The sequence below is a fragment of the Palaemon carinicauda genome, chromosome 21, assembly GCF_036898095.1.
Source record: "Palaemon carinicauda isolate YSFRI2023 chromosome 21, ASM3689809v2, whole genome shotgun sequence".
Lineage (NCBI taxonomy): Eukaryota > Metazoa > Arthropoda > Malacostraca > Decapoda > Palaemonidae > Palaemon > Palaemon carinicauda.
Genome location: NC_090745.1, coordinates 1,606,909 through 1,629,689, shown reverse-complemented (window position 1 = coordinate 1,629,689; position 22,781 = coordinate 1,606,909). Strand labels below are relative to the sequence as shown.

Here is a 22,781-nt window from a genome sequence, read left to right as displayed (position 1 = left end):
CCCATGCCTGTGCGCTCGGTCTTATCTATTTGCACTAATTCATCTAACTTAGAGCATTCCCATGCTTGTGCACGCTAATTTTTTTGCACTCATTTATCTAACTTAAAGCATTCCCATGCCTGTGTGCTCTTATCTATTTGCACAGTCTCTGATTACAAGTACTTAGCCAAGCAGTGTACACTCACCAATTCTTGATGTGACACCCTCCTTGCACTTAAGTGCTCCCTACAGAGGTGAGTGATCTCAAAATCAAGAACCTTCTGTTTGCATTTGCCCTTCTGAAAGCTACTTCTATCTGATGAGAGCTAAATCAGTGGAGTTTCTGGTCCACTAGACAGCAAGCCAGTGGACCAATTGAATTCTGAGGCAAGTAGAACAGAGAGAGATACTGAACTTGAGAAATTCGTCACTCGAAGGACCGTCTGTTTCCCCTTGGATCAGGTAGAACTTACGGCTGAGAAGTGGAAGAATTTGAATCAAGATTCACTTCTCCACCAAATGGTGTCGTTTAGGAGACCACAAACTTCCTCCTCGCACAAACATTCCAGGTCGCCTCCCCTTCTAGACAAACATCGGGTCTAGCATTTAGACTGGAGTTGAGTGGGAGTGACTTCAGGGCCACACCTTCAACATTGCGGAACACTGAATTTTGGTCAGCCTTCTTTTCAATGAAGGGCTCGGAATCACAATAGTAGAAGCAGATGTAGAGAAGGACCTCGTTCAAGCTTCGACGGGAAATTCCTCTATTCAGCCGCTACCAGTGAGGGAATGCCTGATAGAAAGATGGATGAGGTTGGTAATTTCACGGTGTAAAGCAGTGGACAGTGGATGTTCTTTGGATCGGTTACTGCTGCCCGTTCACCACATCTCCCTCTCCTCAATCCAGCTCCAAGGATGTGGTCCTTCTATTGCTGAGAAATGATGAATGACCTTGCTCTCTGCATTCAGAGGTGCAGACTATCTGAGCTTTTAGAGATTATTTCTCATATAAAATGCTAAATTGAACTTTATCAGGTCTTTCTGTAGAATGTATCAATGATTTTTCAAATTAAGTCTTTATGAGGAGATTGCAGTTCTCACTTAATCTCTGCTCATTCCTAATGTTCTCTTATTTATCTTGAAAGATTTGTACAGTATGATTATCCAAATGAGTCTCAAATGACAGACAATTCAACATTTTTGCATAGGGCTTTAGTGGCATTTCTTAGACTCTTAGGGTATGTCGTTTCTGAACCACCTTCTTACTTTTAATGTTGCCATGCACTGGCACAAGAGCTTATCACAGCACTTTAGTTTTAGTCCTCACCATATGTGATCACATGAGCTTTTTCTTTTATACAGCATTTCATCCTTGCCAAATACCCTCACATATCCTCATATATAGTACCGCCAAATCTGCAATACGTTGTCACGTGAGCTTATCACAGCTTTGGTTTTTTATCAGCTTGTGTTCGTTGTATTTTCCATTGGCAATGCTTCTGCACAAGCTAATACAGTAATTTCAGGCATAACTTCCTCCTCCTATTCCTTCCATGTCTCATGAAGTGTTTGTGAAATAAAACAAAAATTACAGTATAGTACATGCAAGGAAAATGTAATTTATTTTTACTTTGAGAAAATTTCTCTAATGCATTTTAAGTGTTCAATATCATATTCTTTTTCAGGAAAATCTTTTTATTAGTGTTCTCAAAGAATTTGAATGTTGGAGACATTGTAATTCTAGGGTAAATTTTATGGTTTCAGTTTTATGTCGAGAGACTCGTGCCTCAATATCATATACCAAATTAATATTAAGTGTTGAAATAATTGATACCATTCTAATAATCTGATTGATTTTGCAAAGGGTTTTTATTTTTTCCTTGGAGCTATGGCAGGGAAATTTCTTTTGACACTGGAAAGGAATGCAAATGTGAAACTTTTGAAAAATAAAAGAAAAGAGGAGCATAAAAATGAGGCCCCCAAATCTTGGAAATCTGAATTATTTTAAAGTAATGCATACTGTACTGTAAGTTATGCAAATCGTTATTATTATTAAAAGCTAGGCTATAACCCTAGTTGGAAAAGCAAGAGGCTGTAAGCCCAAAGGCTACAATAGAGAAAAATTGCCCAATAAACAATCATGATAATATATTTCAAGAACAGTGACAACATTAATTGGATCCTTCACATATAAACTATAAAAACTTTAAAAAAAAAAACAAGAGGAAGAGAAATAAGATAGAACAGAATACCAAAGTGTACCCCAAGCAAGAAAACTGCAATACATATGTAATACAGAAAGTAACTCAGTGCTCAGAAACTTGTAAACTTACGATTTCAGTAATTTTGACTTTTATTTAACACTTCATTGGTTTGCTTACTTAGATACGGCATTATTTTTTTGTTACAGTAATTTGGAACTGTGGAACTTTTTCCTGCAGTTGTTTGGCTTCCCATTATATTTTTTTCTTGCAATTTAGCTATCAATATACTTAAGTTGCTTCATCTTTTTGTAATTGCCTTGCAGCCTCTTGTGGAAGGAGACATTGATCAGCTATATTTTATGCAAACAAGAGAATTGGTAGTAGCTGGTATACCTTGCCGTGTGACAAGATGTGGTTATACTGGAGAAGATGGAGTTGAAATATCTGTTCCAAATGAAAAGGTGAGTAACTAAGAAATAAGTACTTAAAGTTAATGCAGTTTATATGGCTTACATTTTACAAAAGTGTATTTGTATAGGGTAAAAGTTACTCACGAGTGTCATAGACAAGGCATAGGTTTGAGAAACCAAACCTACTTAATATGCATACAGTATGATCAGTGTCCAAGCCCTTTCTTCAACCAAGTTAAGACAATGGAGGACCAAGAAATGTGGCTGCTTATGGCTCCTTTGAGGCTGTCTCTACTAGTGAAAACTATTGAGGAATGAACAGGGCTCAAATTTGTGAGACACAGATTGCTAGTTCAATATTTCCAGTAGGCTATCACAACTGTGATATACCTCCTTGGATTAATCCATAAACTATTGTTATTAAAGTATTTTCTCAGTCTTTCTTTGCATGGTGGCCTATCCTATATTTGAAATTTGAGGACTTTAATATACAATCTATTGGTAGAGTTAGATCTGAAACAATTTAAATTATAATGCTATAAGTATCCTTATATACTGTAACTAGTTTATTTTTGCACGTTGAAATCCCATTGTTTTGTATGGCATACTGTAATTATATCTGAAATTTTTTTTTATAACCTTGCATTACAGATACAGTGAGGATGAGTTAGTTCTGTATGATTTACAGTATGTTTTTGATACTATTGGAATTCAAATATTAGTCTATTTACTTGATTTCCTGTAAGCCTCATATTTTGCTTTCGTTCAAAACCTTGTATGTTGTGTTATTAATGAGAAATTAACTGCTCATCTAATGCTCATGACAGAATTATTAAAATATATTATGAAGTAAACATGTTCACTCTCTTTTTTATCTACCAGTTTCAAAAGTTTTAGTATGAATTAATCTATACCCTCTTATTCATATAAATTTTAGTGACTTGGAATTATAATAATCTCAGTATTGGGTTAGTATTGTACAGTATAGTACAGTGTAGTACTGTACAGTATCAGGAGTCTGTGTATCAACCAGAATGTCATAAATATTCAAGGATATTTTCTGTACTGAGAATCTAGTACATATTTTTAAAGGAAAATTTAGTACATTATTGGGTAGTAAAAAATTAAATGTCCTCTAGTTTATTGAAAAATAGCCATTTATTATTCGGAAGTGAATGAATAATGAAGGAAATTGTAAAAGGTAGATCATGTAGTAATTTTGTGTGTATTAGTCCTAAGATGGTGATGATTAGTAAGCAAAAGAACAAAAATTGGAAAATATTTTAAGTGTTTTCATTAGGTTTTTTTTTTATCATAGTAAAATTTATATACATAACGGGAATAGCTTCATGAAGGTGATGATGTTTTTCAATATTAATCTTACCCGATGATCATGTAGCTGTCAACTCCGTTGCCCGACAGAAATCTACGGACGGGATACGCCAGCGATCGCTATACAAGAGGGGGGTGTACTCACCAGCGCCATCTGTGGTCAGGTACTCCAGTACTTCTTGTCAACACCACCTCAATTTTTCCTCTGTCGTGCCGCCGGCAAGACCTACAAGGATACGCTGTTGATTTTGGAGTCTTTGTTCACGGTTTTGGTGAAGTATTTGCTCTAAAATTTAGCCTTCGCTGTACAGGAAGCTTTTCCCTTAGCTTAGATAGCTTTTGGAATTAAATTGATTTATTGGTTAACGATCTTTGCTTTACTTTGGAATTCCCCCTTGACTGTTCTCTAAATTCAAGATGTCCGACCACTCTCAAGCTCCTAAATATAGGCGATGTAGTGTTAGGACTTGTAATAGGCGTCTTCCGAAGGCCTCTGTTGATCCTCACACCGTTTGTTCCGACTGTAGGGGAAAATCCTGTCAGTTGGAAGATCGATGTGGGGAATGTGCTGGGCTTTCGGAATTCGATTTTAATGAATTCCTCAAGTATACGACTAGGTTAGAGAGGGAGAGAGTTAGGAGGAGTTCTTCTCGCTCTTTGGTTTATTCCTCCCCCCATGACCCTCAACCTTTTCCTTCCCCTGTGGTGGTGACCCCCGAACCTGCTACGAGTGCTCAGCCTGATATGACGGATATGTTGCGTGCCATTCAGGCTCTTGGTGATAAGGTGGAGTCTTTAGTTAGTGACCACAATCTTCTCTTGGCAGATGTCAAGGAACTTAAAGTGAAAAGTGCAGTGGGAAGTGTTAGTGCCAGTGCTGTGCCTAGTGTCAGTGTCAGTGTTGCGCATGAGGATACTTCTGTGCGTGCCAGTCGTCCTCCCAGTCCGGGACCTCTTGCAAGCTCCCAAGCCCAGGGGAGAAGCAAAGTCGAAGGGCAAAAGGGTTCGGCAGGCCTTGATCGGCGCACAGTTGTATCCTCAGTGGTTGCGGGCGTATCTGATAGAGATCGTCACTTCCACTCCCAGACGATTGAGCCCTTAAATTCCTCGTCTGCGGAAGAAGTTTCCAGGAGGAAACGGTGGACCCAGGTCTCTCGACCTCTCAAACGTAAGGTCCCGTCCGAGCTAGTCCAACGGCCCAGGTGTAGCCACTGGGCCAGTTCGGACTCGCCGCAGTCATCTGATGACTGCACACCTCCTAAGAGAGGTAAAGCGGTGCCTCAACAGGCCTCTGCTCCAACTTCTGTGGACCCCAAGTTGTCTATGCTGCAGACTATGCAGTCTCAGCTTGCGGCTTTGATGCAGGAGTATCAGGCAGAGAAGGTTAGCACACCTCCTCCTGCGAGCGCTCCTCCACCTCTGCGCAGTCCTCCCTGCCAGACGTATGTTCTTGAGGCTCCTCCTGCTTCCATGCGTGAGCTGCCGCATTGGGAGTTGCCAGGTTCCAGCGCTATGCAGCAACCTCCTCTACCCTTGAGGCAGGAACCTCTTGCTATGCGGCAACCTCCTCAACCCTTGAGGCAGGAGCCTCACGCTATGCGGCAACCTCCTCTACCCATGAGGCAGGAGCCTCATGCTATGCGGCAACCTCCTCTACCCATGAGGCAGCAGCCTCATGCTATGCGGCAACCTCCTCAACCCTTGAGGCAGGAGCCTCACTCTGCGCAGCAACCTCCTCAACCCTTGAGGCAGGCGCAACCCTTGAGGCAGGAGCCTCATGCTATGAGGCAGCCTCCTCAACGCATGCAGCACGAGCCTCTTACCATTCAGCAGCCGCATTCTTCGCAGCATGAGCCTCTTCCCATACAGCATGAGCCGCATACCATGCAGCATGAGCCTCATGCCTTACAGCATTCGCTTCTGACCACGCTTGCTCCTCAGACCACCGCAGAACCTCCCTCACCCCAGCCTCATGACTTTGTCATTGCCAGCCCTCAGTCTCTTCAGCAGAGGCATGATGATGGATCCGCTAGTGCGCATGCACCCGTACTGCAGGATTCAGCCATTCAGCATACCGCTCTACCGTTACTTCTTGCTACTCAACTCTCAGGCGATAAGGTTTCTGAGGATGAAGCTGCTCACCTGGATGATCCTACTTCTGATGTGGAGGGACACAAGTCTTCGCCGCCTTCCTTAGACTTTCGTAAGGTCCTGGCTCTGTTCAGAGAGTTATACCCTGAACACTTCGTATCTGCAACCCCTCGTTCTCCTCCATCCGAGTTTTCTCTAGGCATGCAGCCTATTACGTCTGCCTACACCAAGCTTGTCCTCGCCAGATCATCAAGGAGAGCTTTGAGGATTTTAGGGGATTGGTTGCAGTCCAAGCAGCAACTGGGAAGGACCTCTTTTGTGTTTCCTCCTCCTAAGCTGGCTTCTAAGTCGGGCGTCTGGTATGCCACGGGAGAGGAACCTGGCTTGGGGGTTCCTGCCTCTGCCCAGGCCGACTTCTCAAGTTTGGTTGACTCTCCCCGCAGGTCGGCTATGAGACGCTCGAAGGTCTGCTGGACTTTTTCTGATCTGGACCACTTGATGAAGGGAGTCTTTCGCGCCTTCGAAATTTTTAACTTCCTCGATTGGTGCCTGGGGGCCTTAAGCAGGAAGACTGCCCCTTCTGACAAAGACTCGGCCATGCTGATCATGTCCTGTATGGACAAAGCAATTCGCAATGGTTCTGGCGAACTTGCGTCTGTTTTTGTCTCAGGAGTCCTCAAGAAAAGGGAACTTCTATGCTCCTTCTTATCGACTGGTATCACCCCTTGCCAGAGGTCACAGTTGCTGTTTGCTCCTCTCTCCAAGTTCCTGTTTCCGGAGGAGTTAATCAAGGAGATGGCTGCGGCTCTTATCCAGAAAGATACGCATGACCTCATGGCCTCTTCAGCACGTAAGGCTAAAACCTTACCTTCCGTGCCGAGATCTTACCGCACCCCTGTGGCTGATACACCTGCTACCAGATTCATTCCGCCCTTTCGTGGCAGAGCCCCCAGTAGAGGAAGTACCCGTGGAGACAGTCACCGGGGCAAGTCCAAGAAAGGTGCCAAGTCCACGAAAAGCAAGCTTTGACTTCCTTCCTCTCCAGACAGCTGTAGGAGCCAGACTCAAGACCTTCTGGCAAGCCTGGGAGAGCAGAGGTGCAGACGCTCAGTCTGTCAAGTGGCTAAGGGAGGGTTACAGAATTCCGTTCTGCCGCAATCCCCCTCTGACCACATCTCCCATCAACCTCTCTCCCAACTACAAGGAGAAGGACAAGAGGCTAGCGTTACATCAAGAGGTGTCGCTCCTGTTACAGAAGGAGGCAGTGGTGATAGTCCGGGACCATCAATCCCCGGGCTTTTACAACCGTCTCTTCCTGGTGGCCAAGAAGACAGGAGGTTGGAGACCAGTGCTGGACGTCAGTGCGCTCAATGCTTATGTCACCAAGCAGACGTTCACAATGGAGACGACGAAGTCGGTCCTAGCAGCGGTCAGGCAGGAGGACTGGATGGTCTCGTTAGATCTGAAAGACGCCTACTTTCACGTTCCCATCCATCCAGACTCCCAACCTTTTCTGAGATTCGTCTTTGGAGAGGTTGTGTACCAGTTCCAAGCCCTGTGCTTTGGCCTGACCACGGCACCTCTTGTGTTTACGCGACTGATGAGGAATATTGCGAAATTCCTTCACTTGGCAGACATCAGAGCCTCCCTTTATTTAGACGACTGGCTTTTAAGAGCTCCCACAGGTCGTCGCTGTCTGGAGAGTCTCAGATGGACTTTGGATTTGACCAAGGAACTGGGCCTCTTGGTCAATTTAGAGAAGTCCCAGCTCGTTCCTTCCCAAACCATCGTTTACCTGGGGATGGAGATTCAGAGTCGAGCTTTTCGGGCTTTTCCGTCGGCCCCAAGAATCAACCAAGCCCTGGAGTGCATCCTGAGCATGCTGAGGAGGAACCGATGCTCGGTGAGGCAGTGGATGAGTCTAACAGGGACTCTTTCATTGCTAGCCCTGTTCATCGAGTTAGGGAGACTCCACCTCCGCCCCCTTCAGTACCATCTGGCAGCTCACTGGAACAAGGATATGACGCTCGAGACGGTCTCTATTCCTGTTTCCAAAGAGATGAGGGCTACTCTAACGTGGTGGAAGAACAGCATTCTTCTCAAGGAGGGTCTCTCGTTAGCTGTTCAGACCCCCGACCTTCATCTCTACTCGGACGCATCAGACTCGGGCTGGGGCGCGACATTGGACGGACAGGAATGCTCGGGGACATGGAACAAGGAACAGGAAATGCTTCACATCAATTGCAAGGAGTTGTTGGCAGTTCATCTGGCCTTAATGAACTTCAAGTCCCTCCTGCTAAACAAGGTAGTGGAGGTGAACTCCGACAACACCACAGCCTTGGCGTACATCTCCAAGCAGGGAGGGACTCATTCGAGGAAGCTGTTCGAGATCGCAAGGGACCTCCTCATTTGGTCAAAAAGTCGAAAGCTCACGCTGGTAACGAGGTTCATTCAGGGCGATATGAATGTTACGGCAGATCGCCTCAGCCGGAAGGGTCAAGTCATCCCCACAGAGTGGACCCTTCACAAGAACGTGTGCAACAGACTTTGGACCCTGTGGTGTCAGCCAACTATAGATCTGTTCGCTACCTCGATGACCAAGAGGCTCCCATTGTACTGTTCCCCGATTCCAGACCCGGCAGCAGTTCACGTGGATGCCTTTCTGCTGGACTGGTCCCACCTCGACCTGTATGCATTCCCGCCGTTCAAGATCATCAACAGGGTTCTTCAGAAGTTCGTCTCTCACGAAGGGACACGGCTGACGTTGGTTGCTCCCCTTTGGCCTGCAAGAGAATGGTTCACAGAGGTACTGCAATGGCTGGTCGACGTTCCCAGGACTCTCCCTCTAAGAGTGGACCTTCTGCGTCAACCTCACGTAAAGAAGGTACACCCAAGCCTCCACGCTCTTCGTCTGACTGCCTTCAGACTATCGAAAGACTCTCAAGAGCTAGAGGCTTTTCGAAGGAGGCAGCCAGAGCGATTGCCAGAGCAAGGAGGATATCCACTCGCAGAGTCTATCAATCTAAGTGGGAAGTCTTCCGAAGCTGGTGCAGAGCCAGTGCAGTTTCCTCTACCAGTACCACTGTAACCCAAGTTGCTGACTTCCTGTTGCATCTTAGGAATGTTAGATCTCTATCAGCTCCTACGATCAAGGGGTACAGAAGTATGTTGGCAGCGGTTTTCCACCACAGAGGCTTGGATCTTTCCACCAACAAAGATCTGCAGGACATCCTTAGGTCTTTTGAGACCTCTAAAGAACGTCGGTTGTCCACTCCAGGCTGGAATCTAGACGTAGTCCTAAGGTTCCTTATGTCATCAAGATTTGAACCTCTCCAGTCAGCCTCTTTCAAGGACCTCACTCTAAAAACTCTTTTCCTCGTCTGCCTTGCAACAGCCAAAAGAGTAAGTGAGATTCACGCCTTCAGCAGGAACATAGGTTTCACATCTGAAACGGCTACATGTTCCTTACAGCTCGGTTTTTTGGCTAAAAACGAGCTTCCTTCACGTCCTTGGCCTAAATCGTTCGAAATACCTAGCCTTTCCAACATGGTGGGTAACGAACGGGAGAGAGTACTTTGCCCTGTCAGAGCTCTTAAGTACTATCTTAAAAGGTCAAAACCCTTGCGAGGACAATCGGAGGCCTTATGGTGTGCTATTAAGAAACCTTCACTGCCTATGTCTAAGAACGCAGTTTCTTACTACATAAGGCTTCTGATTAGAGAAGCTCATTCTCATATGAAGGAAGAAGACCTTGCTTTGCTGAAGGTAAGGACACATGAAGTGAGAGCTGTGGCTACTTCAGTGGCCTTCAAACAGAACCGTTCTCTGCAGAGTGTTATGGATGCAACCTATTGGAGGAGCAAGTCAGTGTTTGCATCATTCTATCTCAAAGATGTCCAGTCTCTTTACGAGAACTGCTACACCCTGGGACCATTCGTAGCAGCGAGTGCAGTAGTAGGTGAGGGCTCAGCCACTACATTCCCATAATCCCATAACCTTTTTAACCTTTCTCTTGAATGCTTTTATTGTTTTTTTGGGTTGTACGGTAGGCTAAGAAGCCTTCCGCATCCCAGTTGATTTGGCGGGTGGTCAATTCTTTCTTGAGAGCGCCTAGGTTAGAGGTTGTGATGAGGTCCTTTAGTATGGGTTGCAGCCCTTTATACTTCAGCACCTAAGAGTCGTTCAGCCTCCTAAGAGGACCGCTGCGCTCAGTAAGGAAGACGTACTTATTAAAGGCAGAGTAATGGTTCAAGTCGACTTCCTTACCAGGTACTTATCGTTTTATTTGTTATTTTGAATAACTGATAAAAATGAAATACGGGATACTTAGCTTCTTGATTAACATGTATACTGGTTTTCACCCACCTCCCTGGGTGTGAATCAGCTACATGATCATCGGGTAAGATTAATATTGAAAAATGTTATTTTCATTAGTAAAATAAATTTTTGAATATACTTACCCGATGATCATGATTTAATTGACCCACCCTTCCTCCCCATAGAGAACCAGTGGACCGAGGGAAAAATTGAGGTGGTGTTGACAAGAAGTACTGGAGTACCTGACCACAGATGGCGCTGGTGAGTACACCCCCCTCTTGTATAGCGATCGCTGGCGTATCCCGTCCGTAGATTTCTGTCGGGCAACGGAGTTGACAGCTACATGATCATCGGGTAAGTATATTCAAAAATTTATTTTACTAATGAAAATAACATTTTAATGACTTCTACTCTTCTAATTTATGTAGATTCTGATACTTGTTTTGCTGTCACAGGCTGTTGAACTTTGTGAAACACTCATTGGATCAGGAGTGCAACCTGCTGGTCTTGGTGCCCGAGATTCGCTGAGACTAGAAGCAGGCCTGTGTCTTTATGGCAATGACATTGATGAAACTACAACTCCTATAGAAGCTGGCTTAGCATGGACCATTGGTAAACGAAGAAGGCAGATGGCTGATTTCCCTGGTGCTGAGGTACTATAAGAAATTTCAGATTTACAATTTAGAAAGTGAATTTGAGTAGTACAGCCTGGGAGGTTTTGCCATGTTGTTAGAGATTGTAATGCAATCAGATTTATGTTTCGGTATAAAAAATGTTGTGCTAGTTATATGATAATTAAAGTGCCATTAATGATAATATTAACCATACCTAGTTCTCTCAGGTTGGATTTACCCTGGCTCATAAACTTTTTTGTTTTTGTTCGTCATGATTCATTATTCATAAGAAACCTTATCTAGTGTAAAACGGCACTTCAGTGAGGTCAGATTCACCTGATGCTCCATATCTACCATTCTATTGTGAAACCTTGTAGCATTAACAACTTGGCATTATTCTCTCAGTCATAGTTTGTTTTTGATGTGTGATATTTCTCTTTTATTATTTCTTGATTACATATTCTTTCTTCTACTTTCTATCTACCTTCGTGAGTCGGATTAACAAAAACGCACATCTACACTTGTTGCGTTTTAATGCCCAACTAAGGTTACAAGACAGAACACCTTACAGTCTCGTCTTGCCATGTGGGTCGGGTTTTGTTTACATTATGGTGTGGGAACGACTGACATTGACATTCACTGCTGCCGGGGGGTAAAGTTGAAATCAAATAATTACAAAGAAACAAAAAACACATAATTATATTATTTTAACACCTCTCCTTGATGAACAGTTTTCTTATAACTTCAACAAAGACGAAAATCATTTAAAACGAAATAACGAAATCTTGTGTTTCAACACTACAAACAAAATACTTATAAACAGCTTTGTTATAAGTTGAATAAGGGTAAAAGCTATGTAAATTGACGTAACATTCTGCTTTGACATTGCAAACAAAATTTGTTCCGTAACTGAAATACAAACCACGCTATTTACATGGGGTAATTACTTCGGCGTAGCTGAATGACGAGCCATAAGAATTTTAATGAGGGTTTATTACCCCACCGCTAGTTAGCGGTGGGGGGGGGTAGGGGGGGTAGCTTGCTATCCCTCCCCCCTCACACACAGTGAGTGCTTCACTTTACTTTTGGTTCGGAGAGACGACAGACCTGTCTGCGCTCTCCTCCGTTTTTGACTGCCATAATTTTTTGCTTTTTCTTTCAGTGTGTGTTTGAAGTTGGCCTCTATTCTTTCATCATGCGTACATGCCCTGGACAAACTGGCCGCCCTTGTGGTACCTTTATGTCGGCCTTGGACACCGATCCTCACTCCTTATGTCCTCAGTGTAGGGGCCAACGGTGTGATAGGACTAACGTATGTATTGAGTGCAGGGAGTGGTCTACCTTTCAGTGGAAGAGGTTTGCCCGGCGACGCAAGAAGAAGGCTAAAAGGGATATTTCTCCTTCAGAGGCTTCTTTGAAGAGAGAAAATTCCAAGACTTCTTCTTCCGTAGCCCTTTCCAAAGCTCCCACTCGAGCGGTCTCTTCCGAGAGGCCGGCGAGTGGTAGCGTAGATCGTATTGCTGTTGACCGATCCCGGGGTGCGGGAGAGGTAGTTGCCTCCCATAGCGAGGCAACTGCCCCTCCTCCCCCGGAGGAGGATTTAAATATTGATTTGTCTGTTAATAATAATGATTTATTACAGCTTTGGGCTTCCTTGGGGCTTCAGGGTTCGCCCTCCAGGGAAGCCCTGTTTGACATGATCAAACTGGGTGCGGCTGTTAAACAATCGCCAATGACAGCAGGGATAGATCCTCTGTCGGTCGTTGACGTTGTTGTAACGGAGGCATCGAGTGGTTCTGCTCAAACCCCTGTGCCTGTTGTTGCTGAGGTAGCTGAAGGCTTAGGTTCCCCCTCCGAACATCCTTCGAGGGAGGAACTAAGTCCTACGGTCTCTTCTACCGGTGATTCTCCCCCCCACCAGGGAAGTTCACTGAGAGACTCCTATGCGGAGGCCCTACGAAGGTCAGAGTTCTGATCCAACGGCCCCTCGTGGGCGTATAAGGCGGAAGGCTCGTCCTCCCCTTCGCCGTAGAGGCCTTCCTTGTCCTCACAAGGGAGTTAGGAGGCTCCTCTTCGGCTCGTCATCCTCGCAGTCCTCTGTGGAGGAGACAACTCGCCGATCACCGTTCCTGCTAGCTACCACCTTAGACCTCTCCAGGGATCGTTCGCGATCCCCGTCGGAGGATGGTCGTCCTTCAGGACTCTGTATCCAGTCACCCTCCAGACATGCTGTCCTGCCATCTCCTTTCAAGGAGGATGCGCGTTACGTGCCATCTAAACCTGTCATTGCGCAGGCACCGGTCCCGTCGGGGCAAAAGGGTAATGAGCGCAAAACTGCGCATCAAAGCCTTGCGTGCCAGGTTATACCTGCGCGCCCTTCTGCTGTTGCCGCTGATCCTGATTTAGCGCCACGGCGCTCACCTGCGCGCGTGCGCGCAAATGTTCCAGTTACGCGCCAGGATTCCCCTGCGCATCCACAACCTTCGGCGCGCCCGCGCCCATCAGCAGTTCCTGAAGTAGCGCTCCCGCGCCCATCAGTAGTTCCTGAAGTAGCGCTCCCGCGCCCCACCTGCGCACACGCACCCGGCAGTTCCTGATAAACGCGCAGTCCAAGAGTCACCTAAGTTAGCGCACAGGTGCTCACAGGTGTCTCTAGACCCCCAACACTCTTATATTACAAAGGGTGATGCGCGCCAACCTCGCGCTGTTCCTGTTATAGTGTAAACGCGCTCGCCAACGCACCAGTGCTCTTCTACATCACAGCGCGCAGTCCAGGAGGTTCCCAAGATAGCGCACGGGCGCTCACGGGTTCCCCTGGACTCCCTGCTAACTGCGCGCAATATAAAAACTGCGCACAATGTTCCAGTAGTGCGCGAGTTTCCATCTGCGCGCCCAACCCAACAGCGCACACCTACACGGTCAGTTCCTGCTGTGCGCCCATCGCAACAGCGCACACCTGTGTGCCCACATCCTGATGCGTGCCCGGCGATCTCACGTTCGCCTAAGGCACCTGCGCATGCTGCTCGCCTGGCTATCTCACGATCGCCTAAGGCAACTGCACAACCTGCGCACCTCTTGTCTGCGCGCCAACGAGCAAACTCGCCCTCGCGCTATCACCTGGCTGCGCAATCACGCCCGCTCCCGGTCGTGACAGACACGCGCCAGCATGCTACCGCGCACTCGCGCTCATCAGTAGTCCACCACCCCACTGCGCGCCCTCGCATTCAGCCTTCTATCCCGCCTCATTAGATAGCTCCTTTGCGCCACACGCCCTTGCCATCTCCTACGCGTCCGCGCGCCCTCAACCTCGCACGCCCACGCTCACGCGCGAGCGCGAATATCCTGCTGTGCATGATTCATTTACGAGCGATCCAGAACAGGGCTTTTCACGCGATCACCAGCGTGATCGGCGCAACGATCGCTAACGCAACCACGCCCGAGTTACATCAGGGGTACAGGCGGACAGGTCATCATCGCGCTCCCCTCCCCGCAAGCGCAGAACAGCGCGCTCGCCGGAGGAGCGGAGGTTTCTGGACAGGGCTAAGGACCTTTCTTCTTCCTTCATTGCAGATTCTCAATAGACGAACCCTCATGTGTCGACTCTTCCAAGGGATCGAACAATCCTCTTCCCTCCAGAGGGAGTATCTGACAGTGCGACTATCAGCCAGCAGCCCTGGTTTGGTACCATTGTCAGAGCGCTTATGCAGGCAATGAAGCCTGTGCTTTCTGACTTGGGTCACAAATCAGTGGCAACTTCCTCCCCCCTGAAGAGGAAGAGAGGAGTCCCAGACGTGGTAACTTCTCCAAGGGCTATCCTGTATCCTCGCAAGTCCTTACGTAAGGCTCCTACCCCACCTCAGACTTTCTCTCCCTCCTCTGCGGATGAGTATTACCCATCCTCAGGAGAGCCGGGAGATCCGGTCCGTTCCCCCATCGCACCAATGGGGGAAACTCCGCCGCTTCCTGAGAAGTCTCCTCATATAGAGGTGGCGAAGGCCTTACATCCTTCATTGCTGGAGTCCTGCATCCCTCCTAGGAGGGAGCCGAAGGACTCGAAGACTGTTCCCAAGTCTTCCGCAAGGACCCGACAGGAACCAGATAGACCTTTGGAGAACGTCCGCGCGTCTCCCCAGGAAGAGCCTCTGTGGACGGGAGACTTTGCTGCCAGTCCGTCAGGAGGAGAGCACCAGTAGTCAGAACATGCGTTCTGGCAAGTCCTGACCCTCATAAGGAACCTCAATGGGATTCCAAACCCAGAGATTCCTCCTCGTGAATGGAAAGATACGGTCCTGGACCGAATATACGGCACCCAGAAACCCTCTAGGACCAGTGCAGCTTTGCCCTGGTCTCAGGGGATGAAGAGTGCCAGAGACAAGGTCGAGGGCCAGCCCTCTGAGCTTGCCTCCTCCAATAGATCCAATGCCGGTAACAAGCTCCTCCCTCCTCCTGGAGTACATCAGAGGAGGTACTTTGAAATCCTAGAGGAGACTTGTTTGAGTCTTCCAGTACACCATTTGGTGGAAGAACTCACTGGGGGAGTCCCTCTAGAGAGACTCTCCAACCGGCAAGTGTCCTATTCCGCAACTGAGATCCTAAGCCAGGAGAAAGTTGCGAAGTGTGCCATGCAGGCAACTTCGTGGCTGGACATCTGGCTGGGATCTCTGGGCATCCTGGTACGTTCTGAGGGCCTGTCCAAAGAAAGTATGAGGAAGGCACTGGAGACATTCTTACTCTCAGGCACGCGAACCATCGAGTTTCTGGCCCATCAAGTATCGAGCTTGTGGGCCAACACAATTCTCAAGCGTCTGGACGCAGTGACTGAGAGGTTCCACCAGAAGGTCCCCAGTTCTGATGTTAGCAGGCTCAGACACACTTCCGTTCTCGGTAAGAGCTTGTTTGAGCTAAAGGACGTGGAGCTAGCCTCTGAGAGGTGGAGGAAGTCCAATCAGGATTCCCTCATCCACAAGGCCCTGACATCGAGGCATTACAAACCTCCAGCAGCTCAGCAACCCCGTCCAGCTATGGACACTAGGAAGACAACGGCAGCGAAGCAGAAGGTGTCTAAGTCCTTTCCTGCCAAGGGCAGAAGGGGTAAGAAGTCCTCCAGGGGAGGAGGTCAAAATCCTAGAGGGAACGGCCGAGGCCGTAAACGCTAGGATTGGCAGTCCCCCGCATGTCCACCAGTGGGGGGATGCCTACAAAGTTGCGCAACAAGGTGGCAGCAACTCGGGGCAGATACCTGGACGATTTCCGTAATCGATCAGGGTTATCGCATCCCGTTCATCTCATGTCTACCTCCCCTGACAGCGAATCCAGTGTCATTGAGCTCCCTTACCATGGGATCGGGCCCTCCGAGCAGAAGTCCAGACCATGTTGAAGAAGGACGTTCTCCAAGAGGTTGTGGACGGGTCCCCAGGCTTCTACAGTCGACTCTTTCTTGTGAGAAAGGCGTCTGGAGGCTGGAGACCAGTCATCGACCTCTCGACACTGAACGGGTTTGTCAAACAGACTCCGTTCAGTATGGAGACGGCAGACACGGTCAGGCTTGCAGTGAGACCACAAGACTTCATGTGCACACTGGACCTGAAGGACGCGTACTTCCAGATCCCATTCCACCCGTCTTCAAGGAAGTACTTAAGATTTTGCCTAGACGACAAGATCTACCAGTTCAAGGTGCTGTGCTTCGGTCTCCACAGCACCCCAAGTGTTCACCAAGGTGTTCACCCTGATTTCATCATGGGCTCACAGGATCGGCATCTGTCTCCTCCGTTATCTGGACGACTGGCTGATCCTAGCAGACTCGAAGGCAACCCTTCTTCGCCACCGAGACAAGCTTCTCGAACTTTGCCAAGATCTAGGGATCATGGTAAACTTCGAGAAGTCCTCTCTGCAGCCCTCTCAAAGACTGGTATACCTAGGCATGGTCATAGACACCAATCTTCACAAAGCCTTCCCATCAGATGACAGGATAGCAAGGCTGAGGAAGGTCGCGAGACCTTTCCTCACACGAGAAGAACTTCCAGCCCAACCGTGGTTACGTCTCCTCGGCCATCTCTCCTCCCTGGCCCGTCTGGTTCCCAACAGTCGCCTCAGAATGAGATCTCTCCAGTGGCGACTCAAGTCCCGGTGGAATCAAGGACACGATTCCCCGGACACTCTGATCCCTTTGGGACAACCGGAACAGACGGATCTCCAGTGGTGAGTGGCAGACGAGAACCTACGAAAGGGAGTGGATCTTCTCGTTCTCCCCCCCCGACTTGATGTTGTTTTCGGACGCATCAAAGAAAGGGTGGGGGGCCCACGTTCTGAACCACAGGACCTCAGGCCTGTGGTCAGAATCAGAAAAGTACCTTCACATAAACCTGCTAGAAATGAAGGCCGTGTTCCTGGCACTTCAGAAGTTCCACCAAGTCCTGGTGGGCCACTCTGAGGTAGTGATGAGCGACAACACCACAGTGGTGGCTTATATCAACAAGCAGGGAGGTACCTTTTCAGAACAGCTATCCCGTCTTGCAGTAGAGACATTGAGATGGTCCGAAGTCCACTCGATCACACCAGCAGCTCGCTTTATTCCGGGCAAAAGGAATGTGCTCGCCGACAGTCTGAGCAGAGCGACACAGATAGTGAGTACTGAGTGGTCTTTTGATCTTCACGTAGCCAACAAAGTCCTGACTTTGTGGGATTCCCAGACTGTGGACCTGTTCGCTACAGCGCTGAACTACAAGCTCCCGCTGTACTGCTCCCCAGTCCCGGACCCCAAGGCTCTGTGGCAAGATGCTTTCCAACAACGGTGGGACAACATCGATGTGTATGCCTTTCCCCCGTTCTGTCTGATGAGAAGAGTATTCAACAATATCAGAATATTGGTCAACCTGTCAATGACCCTCATAGCTCCGCTATGGCATCACGCCGAATGGTTCCCGGACCTTCTGCAACTCCTTACGGAGCCTCCAAGGGAACTCCCTCCACGTCACGAGCTACTCAAACAACCACATGCCAACATCTTCCACAAAGCCGTAGCTTCGCTTCGACTTCACGCCTGGAGACTATCCAGCATCTCCTCAAAGAGAGAGGATTTTCACAACAAGTTGCGAACACGTTGTCTCGACACCTGCGCAAGTCATCCGCAGGGGTCTACCAAGCGAAGTGGCGAGTTTTCTGTGGTTGGTGTCATGGAAGGGGTATCTCTCCACTTGATGCCACTATTCCAGCAATAGCGGAGTTCCTCGTGTATTTGCTGGATGAAATGTGCCTTTCAGTCTCGGCAGTGAAACCCCCCAGATGCTGAAGCCTTGATGAGGATGGGGGGCTTAGGGATTAGCAGCTGGGCTCTAATGAACAGTGGGAACTACTTCCCATTGGACCTCGGTGCCCAGCTGTCGATCCAACTAAATCAGTCAGCACTTTCTCTTTTACTTTTGATAATTTCTTTTTTCTCCCATCTCTTCCTTTTGGGCTCGATATTGTTGACGACTTTGGCATGTTCGATTTTACTTTGGATGCTGCTTTGGATTTGGCAGAGTGTGGGATGGACTGCATTCCATCTCAACCTGTGCCAGTTTAGACACCATCACCCTCTGGCAGACCCCATTGGGTGCAGACCAAGTCTGTTAAGAGTCGGGCTCCAGTGATCCGGTCTTAAGTCACCCATATTTGCGGGTAATGGGTGACGCCAGGCATTGGAGTCGACGGTGGGAGGGGCTAACTACCCCCACTGACCAGTGTACGCCCACCTTAAGAGAGGCAGCCCCTCTCTAATAGAGGACTGGTCCCCGCTGAAGCCTCTTCTCGTGTTGGGCCACATGGGATAGGAGGACTGACATCCTCCGATAAGAGGTGGATAACCCGGCTTGCTTTTTCAAAAAAAACCCAACACATTGTAACGTTAGAACCTTATTCACGTCATGTGAATAATAAAATGCTAGAGAAGAAAGAGAGAGTGAAAAATGATGACAGTACAGAAAGATATAGAAAAGTAGAAGTATTACCTGGTCACTATGAAGTAGTGAATTATGAAAATTTTTTTATCTTGGAATTTGAAAACGGAAGAAATGAGCGTATAAATGTTTTTAAAGCTAATAGGGAAATAGTTACTTTATGTGGAGGGCAGCCAAAAATTTTACCCCAGGGAAATGGAAGTCTCTTGATAGAGACACTGTCCCCATTACAAGGTGAAAGGTTAAAAACACTTACAACATTGAATGGTCATAGCGTAAAATGCGTTTCGCACCCTACTTTCAACCAGAGTAGAGGTGTGATATATGCTCCAGAATTGTTGGATATAGAGGAGAAAGAAATAGAGGATGAACTGAAAAATCAAGGAGTAGTTAAAGTAGTCAGAATGAGAAAGAGAGTTGGAGAACAACGTATCCCTCTTGCTACTCTGATTATAACATTTGATCAATGCCGATTACCAAATGTTATAAAAGCTGGATGGCTATCTTTGAAGGTAAAACCATATATCCCGTCACCATTGCGATGTTATCATTGCCAAATGTATGGCCATTTAAGCCAGAAATGTAAAGAAAAACTAAACAATAAGCCAGCTATTTATGCCAACTGTGGAAAAAGTAGTCATGGAGTATGCATGGAAAACCCTAATTGCATACATTGTGGGGAAGCACACCCAGCTACATCTAAAAGCTGTGTAAAGTTTATTTTTGAAAAAAATCCAGGCCATTAGGACCATGGAAAGGGTTACTTTTAAAGAGGCTCGTAAAAGAGCTCTTGAAAAGCAAATAAGACCAGGGCAACCTTTTTCAATGGTTCTGAAGAAAAACTTGCCAAACCACACAGACGAAAATTATATCTCTACTTCTAAGATAAAGAAACAAATGAAAGTAGTTAAAGAGGTTGAAAGTCCCATCGAAAATCTATATCCAGAAATTGTAGAAAAATCAAAACGGATACTTAAAGATCTGAAAATTATTCAAAAGCCAACTACTCCGATTTTAAACAATAGTACAAACCTCTCGCAGGCCGTGTCTTTGCCTGATCTGATGGAGGGTGCACTCGAAACCAATTTACCTGGTGAACCCGTAGTGGGGAAGGTGCAAAAACCTGACAGATCACAACCTTTTAATCGGAAAAGAGAGAGACCTCCCTCCCTCTCTCCTCCTACCATAAGAAACATTAAAGTCACGACTTCCAATAAATATGATATCTTGTCTGCTGATGTTTCTGAACAACTAGAAGGTAAATTGAACCAATCAGAAATTCAAGTTGAGGTCCACCATCCTCCTCAACAATTAGATCAAAAGGACACAAAGAAAAAGAGAAACACAAAACCCACTATATCAAGATCCTCTCTAGAGTTACCTCCGGGAAATATTGTTAGATCAAATATTGCCAATGGGAAGACTTCATCTAAGGTGTCTTCCAAAAAATAAAACAGTTTTTTCCTCCATTCTGCAATGGAATTGCCAGGGTTTAAGGGCGAAATATGAACAACTTAAGCTCCTCATACGTGAGCACTCCCCTATAACAGTATGTCTACAAGAAAGCAAGCTCGATGCTAATACTCCTTGTCCTCGAGAGTATGTTAGCTATAGGACACCATATGATCAACGAGCAGGGAGCCATGGGGGAAGTCTTGTATACGTTCGTCGAGATGTTCCCCAAATATCTTTGTCTATCAGTACCCCTCTGCAGGCAGTGGCTGTACAGATTGATATAGGGAGAAAATACACAATCTGTTCTCTTTACTTGCCTCCAAATGATAACATCTCATATGATAATATAGTAGAGGTGATTAAACAACTCCCACAACCCTTTCTCTTACTAGGAGACCTTAATAGTAGACATCCTTTATGGGGTGATGTTTTAGCAAATGCAAGGGGTAATATTATATCGTCAATTTTGGAGAATGAAGATGTCGGACTCCTCAATACAGGAGAGCTCACACATTTTCATGTACAGACAGGTACCTTGTCCTGCATTGACCTATCAGTCGCAAGCTCTAACTGTCTTCTCGATTTTAATTGGAGAACATTAGATGATTGGCATACTAGTGATCATGCACCAATCATTATAAACACCAACAATGGTCCACCTTTACAAAGATCACCTCGATGGAATCTTGATAAGGCGGACTGGAATAGATTTCGGGAGTTAAGTGAAATTGAAGGAAATGCAGAACAGTTTGAAAGTGTTGATGATGCCATAGACTTACTTAATGGAACTCTTCACACAGCAGGAGTGAATTCCATTCCCAAAACAACTGGGATATTCAGACGACGACCAGTCCCCTGGTGGTCATCAGAACTAACTGCCCTGCATAGAGCCACAAGAAAGTCTTTAACTCGATTGCGCATGCGCCGTAATGAGGAGAATTTAGTCATATACAAGAAATGTAGAGCACAGTTCCGCCGTGCCATGAAAGAAGCTAGGCGCCAGTCTTGGATGTCCTTTGTTTCCTCCATTAACAGTAGAACACCAACATCATCTGTGTGGAGGAAAGTCAAAAAGATAGCAGGCAAATTCACCCCAAACCCACCACCAGTGTTAAAGATAAATGGCAAGTATATGACTGGAGCAACCGAAGTTAGCAATGCCCTGGCTGACCATTTCTCAAATGTATCGTGCAAGTGTGAAGCAGCTCCTGGTCTCCAGTATAGGAGCAATGAAGAAAAGAAAGTTTTAAACTTCGCAACAAGAAAGCAAGAGTCATACAATTCTCCTTTTACTGAAAGAGAATTTGATTCTGCTCTTGCTACTTGTAACGATACAGCCCCTGGACCCGATGGAATTCCATATGCTATGATTAAACATGTACCTTTTAATACAAAGTTATTTATTTTAAGCATTTTTAATAGAATATGGCATGATCATAGTTATCCAAGTGTTTGGGAACTAGCCATTATTTTAGCCTTTTTAAAACCCGGTAAGGACAAGTTTTTAGCAGCAAACTACCGACCTATTGCATTGACATCTTGTTTATGTAAAATCATGGAGAAGATGGTCAACGCAAGACTGATGTGGTACCTTGAAAAGAAGAATATTTTATCACCCATTCAATGTGGATTCAGGAAAATGCACTCAACGACTGATGTGCTGATACAACTTGAGTCCTCCATTTGTGAAGCCTTTGCTTCCAAACAGCACCATGTGACAGTTTTTTTTTATCTTGAAAAGGCATATGATACCACATGGAGATACGGTATACTTAAAAGAATCCATGAGTGCGGATTGAGAGGTGAGCTACCACAATTCATCCAGTCATTTCTTTCACATAGAGTTTTCCAAGTGAGAGTTGGGGAAGCTCTATCACAGAGTAAGTGCCAGGAAGAAGGAGTTCCTCAGGGGAGTGTGCTGAGTGTAACCCTTTTTGCACTAGCAATTAATGGGATATCCTCATTCATTCACCGGGATGTTCTCGCAACATTATTTGTGGATGATCTCTCCATATCATTTGCTGGGGCCAGAATGGCAATGGTTGAGAGAAAAATCCAACTCTCTATTGATAAAATTATCCATTGGGCCGATATGAATGGATTTAAGTTCTCAACAAGTAAAACTACAATTGTCCATTTCTATCGTATACGGGGAGTACATCCAGACCCGGATATATACATCAAAGGTCAACGGATCCCATGTGCAAGTGAAGCAAAATTTTTAGGGTTGATATTTGATTGTAGGCTTACATGGGTTTCTCACTTAAAAGCATTAAAAGCTAAATGTGTTGAAGCTATGAATCTTTTAAAAGTCTTGTCCCATACGTCATGGGGGGCAGACCGCAATACAATTTTAAAATTATACAAGGCCTTGATATTTTCCAAAATTAGTTATGGTTGTGAGGTATATTCTTCAGCCACCCCAAGCCGGTTAAAAATACT

At 46.3% G+C, this 22,781-nt stretch overlaps 1 protein-coding gene across 1 annotated transcript in view; it reads left to right on the top strand.

The window, feature by feature from the left end:
• The window catches only part of LOC137615142 (aminomethyltransferase, mitochondrial), a 77,402-nt gene that overhangs the window by 3,081 nt on the left and 51,540 nt on the right, over positions 1-22,781 (top strand). The window contains exons 2-3 of the mRNA XM_068344775.1: positions 2,507-2,644; positions 10,789-10,986. Coding sequence (XP_068200876.1) covers positions 2,507-2,644; positions 10,789-10,986 — 336 coding nt within the window. The remainder of the gene's footprint in view (positions 1-2,506; positions 2,645-10,788; positions 10,987-22,781) is intronic.